The sequence below is a fragment of the Eptesicus fuscus genome, chromosome 9 (genome assembly GCF_027574615.1).
Source record: "Eptesicus fuscus isolate TK198812 chromosome 9, DD_ASM_mEF_20220401, whole genome shotgun sequence".
Taxonomy (NCBI): Eukaryota; Metazoa; Chordata; class Mammalia; order Chiroptera; family Vespertilionidae; genus Eptesicus; species Eptesicus fuscus.
This window is the reverse complement of record NC_072481.1, coordinates 32,217,210-32,232,258: the sequence shown is the minus strand read 5'-3', so window position 1 is coordinate 32,232,258 and position 15,049 is coordinate 32,217,210. Positions and strand designations below refer to the sequence as shown.

General features: G+C 51.5%; 1 protein-coding gene across 3 annotated transcripts in view; it reads right to left on the bottom strand.

Moving 5' to 3' along the window:
* The window catches only part of GLIS1 (GLIS family zinc finger 1), a 229,510-nt gene that overhangs the window by 17,952 nt on the left and 196,509 nt on the right, over window positions 1-15,049 (bottom strand). For all 3 annotated transcript variants that reach the window (XM_054721433.1, XM_008139288.3, XM_054721434.1), the window contains one exon: window positions 1,522-1,683. In XM_054721433.1, coding sequence (XP_054577408.1) covers window positions 1,522-1,683 — 162 coding nt within the window. The remainder of the gene's footprint in view (window positions 1-1,521; window positions 1,684-15,049) is intronic.

Here is a 15,049-nt window from a genome sequence, read left to right as displayed (position 1 = left end):
CAGGGGGTTGCTGGTACCCCTCCTCCCTGCATGTCCCCAACACAGCCTGTGTCAGTGCAGCCTGAGAGGGAGGGGTGGGGGGTCGGGTTCAGGTTGGGGACAGGGCTCTTCTTAGCCTCGTCCTGTCTGCTCAGCTCCAACAAGGCACCCCTGCTGCCCCAACAAGGGCACTGGGGGTGGAGTAAGAGAGATGCAGGCTGCATCCCAGCTCCGCCACTTAGCCGCTGGGTGACGGTCAATGCCTCCATCTCCCCGAGTCTCTGTTTCTTTGCAACATGGGGATCATGGACCCCACCTTGTGGGGGAAGGTTTGTGTGATTTGGGGGCTGAGGGGAGAGGTGTAGGACATGCTGCCTGGGTCCCCACCTGGACCCAAACAGGACCGTGCTATTTTCTGCCATCCCCCATCCTTTTTGGGCCTTAGTTTTCCCGGCTATAAAAGAAAGGGCTTGGACCAAAAGGACCCGCTCTGACCTCTGCCGTTTCACGGCCTCCAGCTTACCCTGGAGGGGCCAGCTGCCCTCTGGGCCGCTGTTTCCTCATCTGCATACCTGTGCCCTGGACAGGCTGAGCTGGACGGCCACTCAGGTCTCCCGGCCCCCCACCCGCAGAGTTCCCCAAACATGTGCATGAAGAGCAGGGACACAGGCAGGAGGCCCCGACGTGGACTCTGGCTGCAGACCCGCCTTCTGCGGCATGCAGGGGCTGGGGTCCTCCCAGGCCTTGTGCACCCCCTCACACAGGCCCTGGGAGACTATATGACATATGGCCCACCCCTGAGTCGGCTCTGCCGCGTTCGCGCTGAGCAGGCACTGACCCTCCCAGAGCCCCGCTTCCCTCACCTGGGAGACGGGTCAGAGACCCCTGACTGGCCTTCAGTGCAATCACAGGAGGCCATAGGGAGGGCTCTCTGAACCGCCGAGCGCTGTGGGCACAGAGCGCACGCTTGGACGGCCCTGGGAAAAGCTGCAGGTTACCCCACTGTCTGGCACAAACAAGGGAAAGGAGGTGATGGGGAGTCTTGGGCCCTGCTCACCTCAACTCCTCACCCACTGGGCTCCAGGGGTAAAGAACAGCCTGTCTCCACAGCGGGAGTGGGGTGGGAGGAGCAGGGAGGGCCTGCTCTGGGGGTGGCTGATCACTCAGGCCTGGCGACAGGACGTGGGATGGCGAGCCCACCGCTCCCTTGGGAGGTGCAAGGACGCTGGTGCCCCGGCAGAACCCACAGTGGTTCTCACCTGGGGGAGACTTGACTATCTCCGCCCCAGGACACTGGGCAATGTCCAGAGAAACCTCGGGCTGTCACAGTGGGAGATGGGCGGTCACTAGTGGACAGAGGCCAGGGACCCAGTACACGCCCTAATGACAGGACTGCCCTCTCTCCCCAAACTGTCCTCCTGCCCGACATGTCAGTCGGGCTCCAGGATGAAGGTGGGGTTTCTGCCGGCTCCCGCCTGCATTAGACAAGTGTGGGAGTGTGCACGTCCCCCCACTTCCCCTTCCCCCCTCCCTCGGGCCTACCGTGTCGAGGTGGGTGCGCTGGTGCTTGGCGCGGTCGCTGGAGTTGCTGAAGGCCTTCTGACAGCCCGGGTGCTGGCACAGGTATGGCTTCTCGCCCGTGTGGCTCCGCAGGTGGATCTTGAGGTTCTCCAGCCGCGAGAAGGCCTTGCTGCAGCCTTCAAACTGTGGGAGAGGCTGGTGAGGGGCGCTCTGCAGTCCCGGGGGGCCCCCCTCCCAACCTGGACATGCCCCCAGCATCCTCTGCCCTCCCCACTCCGCACACCCCGCCCGTCCTGTCCGAGGTCTCCAGGCACCCGGTTAGCTCCCCGTGAAGTGCTCAGGGCCCAGGCTCTCTCCGGGAAGCCCTGGTAGGTCCAGAAAAAGGGCACCCTGACTCAGAAATGGCCTCTGGGCTGCAGAAGACAGGGGCCTTTCCGTCTGTGGATCTGGAAGGAGCCCTGCCCCAGTGGCACTTGGAAACCATGGCTGCCGTCACAGACCAGCCGACCGGCCGGCAGGGCACCTTGTAGCGCATACAGCCCTGGACCGACAGCCCTGGACCTCCCTGTGAGACTGTGGCCACCACTCAGGGCGATAGGAGAGCCCCAGGGGCAGGACCCTGGCTGTCAGGGGCTCTGTCCCCCGAGCGCAGCACCGACACTGGCCGCCGTCGGAACAACGGCCACACTGTAAACTCTGTCCTTGATGCATCGTTTGGCCGTTTAGCCGTCCAGTGCCCACCACATCCCAGGCCCCGTGCTGGGCAGTGGACGTGCAGTGGGTGCAGCACAAACCCCCGAGGCCTCTGGTCAGAGAGGGGTGGGGTGGACGGAGAGCACCAACGCAGCACCCCCTGTGGCCCCAGGCTGCCCTGGTGCACAGCCGCTGCCCAGGCCCGACTCTCCCTGGAACCCCCTAACTCCTAACCCCCTTCCCTCCTCTCCCCCCTGCTGCCCAGAGGAGAGCTCTGATACAGAAACTCCTGTGCATTCTGCTTAAAGCCCCTTGGGCCTGGCATTCGCACCCCTTCCTGCCCCTCCCGGCTCCCACCCACACTCTGCAAACAACAGGAGCCACCAGGCCATTTCAAGCCTTTGTTCGCCCAAGTCCCTCAGCAGGGACTGTCCTCTCTCTAGTAACAGTCCGTCCAGTGGCCCCCGAGCCTTCAGAGGAGCTCGAATACACCTGGCGGAGGCGGGCTACCCGGTTCCTCAGCCGGGACTGGCTGGTCCCTCCTGCTTCCCCCACTGCCGTCCTGTCCTGTCCCCGCGGAGCTGCCAGGGGTGAGGGGAGACCGACACTGACCCGCACCTGCTCGGTCCCTGCAGGCCTGGTGCTGGGTGTTTGACAACCATGAAGTGTGGGGTCTCAACACCCCCACTCAGACGAGGCTTCCCGTGCTGGCCACAGGGCTGGGACAAGGCAAAGAGGACACAGGCCCCTTCGGATGCCAACGCCCAGGGGCTCTGCTCGCAGCTGCCTTCCCGGCACCGAGCAAGGGGAGGGACCCTCGAGGAGGATAAGACCAGAGGAGGCCAGTTCCCTCTCTGGAGCCGTGGGCTTCACCCCCTAGGCCAGGGCTGGGCGGCCTGCCAGATCAGGACCCCCGTACCCCACACCTCTGGGCCAGGCAGCGTGCCCTCGGGGCTAGTGCTCCCACGAGGGTTCGCTCGGGCTGCCCTGCGGGAGGAAGGAGCGGACAGCGCCTGCCGTCCACACTTGGAAGACGTGGCTCCCCCTTTCTGAGCTGGGCACTGGGCTCCTTTTTGCCCCCATCTCCCAACTTTAAAGCCCGTTTTCTCAGCCCCGAGAGGTCCGCGTCCCCATCCGGCAGTACAGCACCTTGGTCACTTCCCATACAGGCTGCTGGTCGGACAGACCGGCCCAGCCCTGTGCTGGGGAGGCGGAGGCAGAGCGAGCCCAGACGTGGGTCCCCTCCCCAGGAGGGCGGAGTCCGGGGAGGCACGCACACCCTCGGAGCAGAACACGGCGCCACGGCGGTCCCGGCGGCGGCAGCAGCGGCAGAGGCGGCACCGAGTGGGGGGCGGTATGTGCTGGGCGAGACACCCAGTCAGTCAGTCACGCCAACACTGGTGCATTCGCCCCATTCAATCCCGGCTGAGCCCTGAGCAACGCCCAGGACACCAAGGAAGAGGAGGCGACCAAGAGGAAGGCTGAGGGGAGGCAGGCCGCGGGGCACGCAGTGCGGGTAGGGCAGAGTCCCGTGGAGGCCCCTCTGTGGCTGCGTGTAGGGTACATGTTGAGAGTGTGGGGTAGGCGCTAGGGGGTGAGACGCCTACAGGAGATCAGAGGCCAGAGAGTGGGGGCTCCGACAGCAGGACTCCGCCTGGGGACAGGGACCATGAAAGCGCCTTGAGAAGGGAGGACACAGGTCAGACATGCACTTGAGGAAGACACCCCCCCCCCACACACACACACACACAGGCTGCTGGTGACGGGGGCTGGGAGAGGGGACCGGGGACCGGGGGGGAGAGGCAGGTGTGGCGTCATAGATAAAGGTCACCGGGGCTGGACCTGAGGCAGAGGGGGCGGAGTGGGGCGGAAGCCAGGCCGGACGTGCCCCGGGGGTGAGGACAGGACCCAGAGACAACGTCCAGCCTGGGCGAGCTCCCTTCGCACCTCGCCCCCGAAGCCCGGCCACACGTGCGGGCCGAGCTCTTTGGGGGCTGGTCCAAGGCAGGCCGCCCACAGCTGGATGTTAGAGGCTGCTCCGCTCCCTCCTTCCAGATGTTGTGCCTTTTCCATGTATGACAACCATAAGGAAATCCTTTTCTGGGAGTAAACAGGCCACAGGCTGCTCCCCTTGCTTTCCCCCAGTGGCCTTGTGCCAAGTTCATCCCAATGTGGGGGGGCGGGGGCGCGGGGGGGGGGGCTCAGCTCATCCCTTTATTCCTCTCTGGCCCGAGCCGGGAGGACAGACATCTGAAGCCGAAGGGCAATAACTTCTCACGTGCTGTGTGATTTCTCTCTGAGTTTGGAGGCGGGGGCGGGGCTGACTCTGAAGATCGGTATGTCATCTCCTCCCCTCCAGGGTTTGTAAGCCTGTCTGGCCAGCCCTCTGTCCCAGCACGGTTGCTCCCAGACCAAATTGAGCCCCTCCTCAGACATCTTCCCTTCCTACTCACTGACAATTTAATCCATCCATTTTTCAAAAGCCCTGGACCAAAAATGGCGACGGAATAGAGTCGGGTTTGGAGTCTGTTCCTGGGGCGGAGAGTCGGAGCAGCAGAGGCTCGCAGAGGGAGTGTATGTGGGCAAGCCAAGGGACAGCTAAACTCCAGGAGAAGGCGGGGGAGTGCTGGGCAGTGTTCCTCTGACCGCGCAGCACCCACAGGGGCTGGGTCCCCTCCTGGAGCTGCGGGCTCGCCGGGCGCCTCGCCATCTTGCAAGGAAAGGAGGATTTTAGTGGAAACCTGACTTTCCGCGACAACTGCTAACACTGAACTGCTGGGAGCACCAGACCACCGGTCCCCTATCAGCGCAAACATTTGGATTCAAAGAAACTCTTCACTGCACCACGGAAAGGTCAGATTTTGTCTGAAATAAGCTGCGGTTTCTAATCCCCGCGGTGGGTGAGGGAAGCGCTGGGTGAGGGAAGCGCGGCAGCCGCAGGACCGGCAGGAGCCGGGAGGTCTGTGCCTAGAAAAATCAGCGGCAGTTGGAACTGCCGTGATCCGTGAATGAGGAGGGGGGTCTTCTGAGCTGCTAACAGAAGTGACCTCTTGAAAGCAACTCATTTTAATCTGACGAGGAGGGTCAGACTAAGAATTTTCAAAGGAGTGCAGGCTCCTTAGTCTGGGGCACAGACCCACGGTCCGCACACCTGGGCTCTTTCCGACTCTGATTGCTAAGCCCAAAACAGAGGTAAACCCAGGTGGAAACCCTGAAAGACTGCAGGGGGAAGGTGTTTTTTCGGAACCTGGGGCCAGAGCTGCGTGTGACCATCAGAGAGGCAGCTCTGAGGCGCACATCTCCACAAACCGGTAGTGAGTGCCATAGAAGGGGAAAAAAAAAAAAGAAAAAAGAGCTAGAGAGGCCCGGAAGTCAATTCAGAAACACTGCCACCCAGGGGCTGAAACGCTAATTGTCTCTGGTGTAATCAAAAATAAATACGAGAAATTAAGATAGGGCAGGCTTAAAAAGCAGGACTGGCTTCCAACACTGAGGAGCCCTGGAATGAAGCTGAACTGAAATACCGCCCAGACTGGGAAAAAGGCGTACCAAACAGAATAATAGAGGAAGTGAATGACAGCCGCTACTGCACATTTTAGTCTTCCTATTTTTTAATTTTCAATTCTTTTTTCAATTTTTTAAATTTTTTATTCTCATATTTTTTTATTTTCATTTTTTGCATCTTTTACTTAAGAAACTAATATTTTTTTTTTTCTCACTTGATTTTCACCTTTTTAATTTTTACATTTTTTTTTTCAATCAGCACTATTATTACTATTATTTTACTTTTTTTTTTTTTTTAATGTCATTTGATTTTCTCTTTCTTTTATTTTTGGATTAGTGTCCTACATTCGATTTGCATCTTTCCCTTACAATCGCTTTACCCTATCTCAAACCTAACATTATGCCATCACTCTCCTAACCTTTCCCCTTTTGCTCCCAGTTTATCTTAACCCTTTCTGGCTTTAGATTTTCCCTACTTTTTCAGTTTACTCCCTGCTAAAACTTCACCCTACTTATATATCTAATTCCCAACCCCCTGCTCCAAATCCATACAAACCTCTCTCTACGCTACCTTTAAAAAATTATTTTTCTCTCGGGCCTTTTGTTGTTGTTTGCTTGAATGTTGATTAGATTGAATTTTTATGCTTTTTTATGAGATTGTTTAGATTATTCTTTTTGTTGGTTTGGTTGGTTCTTTTGTTTGCTTTGTTTTTGTTTGTTTTTTACTTTTGTTTTCCCTTGCCTCACTTGATATTAGCTGCTGTTGCAGTTTGTATTAATCTCCAGGCTCGTGTTGCTGGAATTTGCTGGGAATAGTGGTTGTTCTAGTGGAGTTTACTCCCCATATATATAGTTTGTTCCCCTTTTCTCTCTTAGTATCATTCTTGTCTCTCTTACTTTTTTTTTCTTTTCTTTTTCTTTTCTGTTATTTCTTTTCTTTCTTTCTGCTCTTTTCCCAAGTTCAGATTCACACTCTTTGTTGTTGTTTTTTTCTTCGTTGTTGTTCTTTCTTTTTACTCTCCCTCTTCCACTCCTATTCCCTAATTTGTCTTTCTCTGGTGGTTACCTCTATTGGAGGTTATTAATATCGTGAATACAATTCTGTTCAGTGCCTTGTCTGTTGTGCCTGGTTGTGTTGTATTTTATACCTTTAAATCAACGCCAGAGAGAGAAATCTATATAACCAGACATCCGGAGAAGAGAGACCATGGGGAGACAAAGAAACAGCCCCCACAGGAAAGAGAAGCAGGCATCACCAGAAAAGGAAGTAAACGATTTAGAGGCAAACAACCTATCAGAGAAAGAATTCAGAGAAATGGTCATAAAGTGGCTGAAAAGGATGGAAGACAAATTCGACAATATGAGTAAGAACCAAGAAGAAATGAAGAAGAACCAAGAAGAAATGAAAAGTGACATCGCTGCTGTAAAGAACTCAATAGAAAGCATCAAGAGTAGACTAGATGAAGCAGAGGACCGCATAAGTGAGCTAGAAGACAAGATGGAAAAAAATACCCAATTACAACAGCTTCTAGAAACAAAAATTAGAAAGATTGAGGAGAGCGTAAGGGAACTTCGGGACAATACAAAACAAAACAACATCAGGATAATAGGGGTGCCAGAAGGAAAGGAAACTGAGCAAGGAATAGAAAACCTGTTTGAAGAAATAATAACAGAAAACTTCCCTGATATAGGGAAGAAAAAACCCACACAAATCCAAGAAGCTCACAGAGTTCCAAGCAAAATGAACCCCAAAAGACCGACGCCAAGGCACATTATAGTTAAGTTGGCAAACACCAACGACAAAGTAAGAATCTTACAAGCGGCCAGAGAGAGACAGACAGTTACATACAAAGGAACCCCCATCAGACTAGCAACTGATTTCTCAACAGAAACTCATCAGGCCAGAAGGGAATGGAATGAAATATACCAAGTCATGCAAAGGAAGGGTCTAAATCCAAGAATACTGTACCCAGCAAGGCTATCAATCAAAATTGAAGGTGAAATCAGGAGCTTCACAGACAAAAAAGGACTAAGGGAGTTTATCACCACCAAACCAGCAATGAAAGAAATGCTAAAGGGTCTGCTGTAAAAAAAAGAAAGAAATAGGAAGCAAAGAAGGTACACAGGGGTATAGAATAAAAATGGCGTCAAATAAGTACCTATCAATAATAACTTTAAATGTAAATGGATTGAATGCCCCAATCAAAAGACACAGGGTAACAGACTGGATAAGAAAACAAAACCCAGATATCTGCTGTCTACAGGAAACCCACCTCAAAAAAAAGGATGCATACAGACTGAGAGTAAAGGGATGGAAAAAGGTTTTCCAGGCAAATGGAAATGAAAAAAAAGCTGGGGTTGCAATACTTATATCTGACAAATTAGATCTCAAAGTGAAGGACATAACAAGAGATAATGAAGGCCACTTCATAATACTAAAGGGAGAAATCCAACAAGAAGAAATAACTCTGGTAAACATATATGCACCCAATACAGGAGCACCAAGATACATTAAAAAACTCCTGGAAGATATCAAAGGAGAGATTGACAGTAATACAATCATAGTAGGAGACTTCAATACCCCACTATCACCATTGGACAAATCCTCTAAACAAAAAATCAGCAAAGAAACATCAATCCTAAATGACTCACTAGAACAGATGGAATTAATCGACATCTTCAGAACATTTCACCCCAAAGCCACAGAATATACATTCTTCTCAAGTGCACATGGGTCATTTTCAAAGATAGACCATATGTTAGGACATAGGCAAAGTCTCTCCAAATTCAAGAAGATAGAAATCATATCAAGTATCTTCTCAGATCACAGTGGCATAAAACTGGAAATCAACTACAATAAAAACAACCCAAAGAAATCAAACACTTGGAGACTAAACAGCATGTTATTAAACCATGACTGGGTTACCAAAGACATCAAGGAAGAAATAAAAAACATCATGGCAACAAACGACAATGAAAACACAACAATCCAAAATCTATGGGACACAATGAAAGCAGTCCTGAGAGGGAAGTTCATAGCTCTACAAGCCTACTTCAAAAAACAAGAAACAATGGTAATAAATTACCTAACCCAACAACTCAAAGAGTTAGAGAGAGAGCAACAAGATAAGCCCAGTGTAAGCAGAAGGAAAGAAATAATAAAGATCAGAGCGGAGATAAACGACATAGAGACCAAAGAAACAATACAAAAGATCAACAAAACCAAGAGCTGGTTCTTTGAAAGGATAAACAAGATTGATGGACCTCTAGCCAGGCTCACCAAGAAGCAAAGAGAGAGGACCCAAATAAACAAAATCAGAAATGAAAGAGGTGAAATAACAACAGACCCCAACGAAATACAAAGGATTGTTACAAAATACTACGAACAACTCTATTCCAACAAACTGGACAACCTAGAGGAAATCGACATATTCCTAGAAAAATACAACCTTCCAAAACTCAATCAGGAAGATTCTAAACAGCTCAACATGCCAGTAACTATGGAAGAAATTGAAGCAGTCATCAAAAAGCTTCCGGCAAACAAAAGCCCGGGGCCAGATGGCTTCACAGGAGAGTTTTATCAAACTTTCAAGGAAGAACTAAAACCTATCCTCCTCAGACTATTCCAAAAAATTCAAGAGGAAGGAACACTTCCAGGCTCCTTCTATGAAGCCAGCATCACCCTAATACCAAAACCAGATAAAGACAACTCAATGAAAGAGAATTACAGGCCAATATCCCTCATGAACATTGATGCCAAAATCCTCAACAAAATTCTAGCAAATCGGCTCCAGCAGTACATCAGAAAGATCATACACCATGACCAAGTAGGATTTATTCCAGGAATGCAAGGATGGTACAATATCCGCAAATCAATAAACGTGATACATCACATAAACAAATTGAGAGATAAAAATCACATAGTCATATCAATAGATGCAGAAAAAGCATTTGACAAAATCCAACACCCTTTCTTGATAAAAACTCTCAACAAGGTGGGAATAGAAGGCTCATACCTCAACATAATAAAAGCTATTTATGATAAACCCACAGCAAACATCATACTCAATGGGCAAAAACTAAAACCATTTCCCCTAAGAACAGGAACAAGACAGGGATGCCCACTCTCACCACTTCTATTTGACATAGTACTGGAAGTATTAGCTATCGCAATTAGGCAAGAAGAAGAAATAAGAGGCATCCAAATTGGAAAAGAAGAAGTGAAGGTGTCCTTATTTGCAGATGACATGATATTGTACATAAAAAACCCAAAAGATTCCATCAAAAAACTAATAGACTTAATAAATGAATTCGGCAATGTAGCGGGATACAAAATTAACGCCAAGAAATCTATGGCTTTTCTATACACCAATAATGAACTTACAGAAAGAGAGACTAAAAAAGCAATCCCATTTACCATCGCACCAAAAAAATTAAGATACCTAGGAATAAACTTAACTAAGGAGGTAAAAGACCTATACGCAGAAAACTACAGGACACTGAAAAAAGAGATAGAGGAAGACGTAAACAGATGGAAGAACATACCATGTTCCTGGATTGGTAGAATCAACATCATTAAAATGTCCATACTACCCAAAGCAATCTACAGATTCAATGCACTCCCCATCAAAATACCAACAGCATATTTCACAGACCTAGAAAGAACTCTCCAAAAATTCATCTGGAATAAAAAAAGACCCCGACTAGCCTCAGCAATCCTCAGAAAGAAGAATAAAGTAGGTGGGATCTCAATACCAGATTTCAAGCTGTATTACAAAGCCACTGTTCTCAAAACAGCCTGGTACTGGCACAAGAACAGACATATTGATCAATGGAACAGAATAGAGAACCCAGATATCGACCCAAACCACTATGCTCAATTAATATTTGACAAAGGAGGCATGAACATACAATGGAGTCAAGACAGTCTCTTCAATAAATGGTGTTGGGAAAACTGGACAGATACATGCAAAAAAATGAAACTAGATCACCAACTTACACCATACACAAAAATAAACTCAAAATGGATACAGGACTTAAACATAAGACGGGAAACCATAAAAATACTAGAGGAATCCACAGGCAACAAAATCTCAGACATATGCCACAAGAACTTCTTCACTGACACTGCCCCTAGGGCAATGGAAGCTAAAGAGAAAATTAACAAATGGGACTACATCAAAATAAAAAGCTTTTTTACAGCAAAAGAAACCATCAACAAAACAACAAGAAAGCCCACTGCATGGGAAAACATATTTGCAAATGCTATCACTGATAAAGGTTTAATCTCCAACATCTACAGGCAGCTTATGCAACTCAATAAGAGGAAGATAAATGATCCAATAAAAAAATGGGCAACAGACCTAAACAGAATATTTTCAAAAGAAGACAGAAGGAAGGCCAAGAGACACATGAAAACATGTTCAAAGTCACTTATTATCCGAGAGATGCAAATCAAAACAACAATGAGGTACCATCTCACACCTGTCAGAATGGCTATCATCAACAAATCAACAAACAACAAGTGTTGGCGAGGATGCGGAGAAAAAGGAACCCTCGTGCACTGCTGGTGGGAATGCAGACTGGTGCAGCCACTGTGGAGAACAGTATGGAGTTTCCTCAAAAAACTGAAAATGGAACTCCCATTTGACCCAGTAATCCCACTCCTGGGAATATATCCGAAGAAACTAGAAAAACCAATCAGAAAGGATATATGCACCCCTATGTTCATAGCAGCACAATTTACAATAGCTAAGATTTGGAAACAGCCTAGGTGCCCGTCAGCAGATGAGTGGATCGGAAAACTGTGGTACATCTACACAATGGAATACTACGCTGCCATAAAAAAGAAGGAATTCTCATCATTTGCAGCAACCTGGATGGAATTGGAGAACATTATGCTAAGTGAAATAAGCCAGTCAATGAAAGAAAAATACCACATGATCTCACTCATTTAGGGATAGTAAAGAGCATTATAAAGTGGTGAACAAAAAGATAGATACAGAGACAGTAAAGCATCAAACAGACTTTCAAAGTACAGGGGGAAAGTTTGGGAAAGGTGGGGGAGTTATGAAATCAAACGAAGGACTTGTATGCATGCATATAAGCATAAACAATGGACGCAAAACTCTGGGGGGGGAGGGCATGTGTGGGTGTGGGGTGGGGGGGGTAATAGTAAGATATGTACACATATAATACCTCAATAAAAATATTTAAAAAAAAAAAAAAAAAAAAGCCCTGGACCTGTAGCTTGTTCGCCGTCGTCTGACCCCGCTCTCATCTGCATACCCCAGGTGCCACGCTGTAGCCACAGGGAGTGAGCCACTGAACTGCCCTGAACAGCACGCCCCAGGCCTGGCTGAGCTGCTCCCTCCGCCTGGACCCTTTCCTCCCTCCCGCCTCATAGCAGACATCTACTCCCTCTGCTCAACCTTCCCACCTCCCGGCCCCGCCCTGGCCACACCCTGCACACGTGGGTTAGGATTTCCCTGCACACTCACTGTGGTCTGCTCTCCATGTCTCCAGGATGAGGGTTCCTGAGGGCAGGACTGGCATCTCAACCAGGGAGCAAAGGGTGGGTTAGACATGCCATCCAATGGGGGTAAGAACAGGGATGCCGGGGCCTGGGGGTGCATGTGCCCTTGTGGGCACACTTCCTCCCTCAGTGTTCATCAGGGTACCCCACACCTGTGCCCGTGCCCGTGCCTCGTCCTGCCCCCGATACTTCCCGGAGCGGAGTTGCACGTGGGGTATAAGAAGCAGGCTGTCCTGATTTGGGGGTGGGGGCTGTCTCTCTAGGTAGAACCAGAGGTAGCAGCAGGTGGAAGAGGGTGCTGCCCATCGGGACTGGTCTGGGTGAGGATGCTGCAGGGACCTCTGGCAGAGCACCGCCCCTCAGGGCCAGTAACCCAGTCATGCCAGGGCCCTGTGGGTGTGTGGTCCCTGCTGTCCTCCCCATCCCACAACCACACGGATGGGCTACCGAGTAGGGACGAGGGCAGGAACATTCCTGGGTTCAGCACTGTGTGCTGGCTCTGCACCTGGACAGACCCTTCCTCCCTGCTGTCAGTGCCCAGGTGTGCAACCCCGCAGATGCCCCCCCGCCAATCGCAAGGGTTGGGTATCTGTACGCAGGGGGCAGGGAGAGGAAGGCTCCCGCTGGGCCCGCGGGCACGAAGCCTGGACTAAGCCACAGTCCGACCTGCCATCTTCTCTAGAAAGAAGTGACCCGTCGATCTCCAACATGAGGCAGCAACGCTGGACCAGGCGTGGCTCTAAAAGTCTTTGGTTCACTCTACTCCATGGCCCCCAACCTCGTCACCTGCCCTCCTCACTCCTGTCATGCCCCCCTCCATCCTTCCACCCGCCCACTTCTTTCACCCACTCACTAACCTCTCATGTTTTTGCTCATTGATTCATATCCTCTTGCCTCACTCAGCTGCCCCTTGGCAGCTGGGGGCTGAGACTTTAGGGCACAAAGACCACAAAACAAGAGAGAATATATTAAGACCTAAGAAGGGGCCGATCACAGGGCTACCAGCTGGGGAGCCCAGGGGGCCACTAAAACCTCTTAGGAGGAGCTGGGCCTTGCTGCCTAGGCAGGGCTTAGACCAGGGGTGGGGAACGTCTGCCCGAGGGCCGTATAAGCCTGAGAAATCATTGGGTCTGGCCCTGCCAAGGCAACCCCAGGCGGGACTCAAAATTCAATAAACGTAGGAGCTTTTTTCATGGCAACATACATTTATATTAAGTGAATTGTATTAAGCAAATGATGTTATACATATCCAATGGCCCTTGGCAGAAAAAAGGCTCCCCATTGGTGGTTAGACAAACGGGGGTGGGGGGGGGGGTGGAGGGGGCCAGGAGGGGGGCGCAGGAGGCAGGGAAGGAGGTGCATGTTCTGGAGACGCTAAGGATCTGCTGAGCCAGAGTGGAGGAAGCGGAGAGAGGAGAGGTGGGAGTGGAAATGGAGTTTGGGGGCTCCCTCCATTCAAACCCATGGGTGGTGATGCCAAAAGACTCTACAGGAACCATCCTGCGCATCCCTGACGTGGCCCAGCAACTGGGGCGACCTGAGCTCTTCACTTGGGGGACTCGTGCCGGACTCCCCAGCCCTGACCTGACACCTTCCCCTAGAGCCAGGAGCCTGTTCCCCCTCCCAGGCCCCCGCACCCAACCAGCCGCCAGGTCAGGGCGACGCCACCTCTAAAACATCTTTCACGCCGGCCCCTGCTCTTCTCATCCACCCGGTCCACTCCCACAGCACTGCTCGCGCAGTGGCGGCACCAGCCGCTGTCCACCTCCTCCCCTCCCCACCCACTCCCACATGGTGTCAGGTGTCCAGACCAAAGACGTGCACCTACGGGTCTGTCCAAGCCCCCTCTGGCGGGTGGGGCCTGTCCTGTCCACCTCCCACACTGCTGTGTTTCAGCAGCAGAGCCGTCTGGACGCCAGTCTGGCCTCCATGCTTCCCAACTGGATGGCCCTGGCAAGTTCATCTCACTTGTCAGAGCCCAGGTTCCTCATCTGTAACAGGGCACACCTGAGCCCAGGTGTGTGTGTGTGGGGGGGTGCTCTCTGTGAACTCCACGGTACATGTAGCATCCCGTGGCCCAGGGCCCTGATGCCATCTGTGCCCACCCAGAAAAATACCTCTTGTTCAGGGTGGATTTGCAATGCTCTGGCTCCAATAACCAAACACACGACAGACCTGTGTGGCCAGAAGCTAAGGCCCACGTGCCAGGGGTAACAGGGGGTGGCTACTGTGGGTGAGGGGTACCCAGGGAGGGGGAACAAAACAGAAGGGACATCTGACAGTCCAGAAACAAGGTAAGAATGGGTGTCAGGTTTTCATTACTTACCTTAATGTGTGTCAACATTACAACCTACCCCAAGGTGACACTGGGGGGAATGCGGAGTGATGTAAGTGGCTGGGTGGCACCCTCCCAGCACCTCTCAGGGGTGGGGGCTGTGGGGGCTCGCCCTGCTGGTGAGGCTCTCGCCCAGCCACATCTGCAGATGAGGAAACTGAGGCTCCGGGAGGTGACATCGCTGGCCCCAGGCCACACAGCCAGTAAGTGGCTGAGCTGGGATCTGGCATCAGGTCCGAGTAGCGTGCAAGGCTGTCCGCATGTGGCCTGCCCACTCTGGCACTGCCTTAGGGACCCCATAGGAAGCACAACACAAGGCTGGCTCTCACGGGCCATTACCGATTTCCAGCCGGGCCACCGCCCCGTTCCCTTCCCAGGCGAAGGCCAGGCCATGACAGGCAGAGCCAACGCAGGAAAGAGGCTGCCCTCTTCCGCCTGGCCCTGCGAGAGGCGATGCCACTGCCCGAAAGGACCATCGAGGC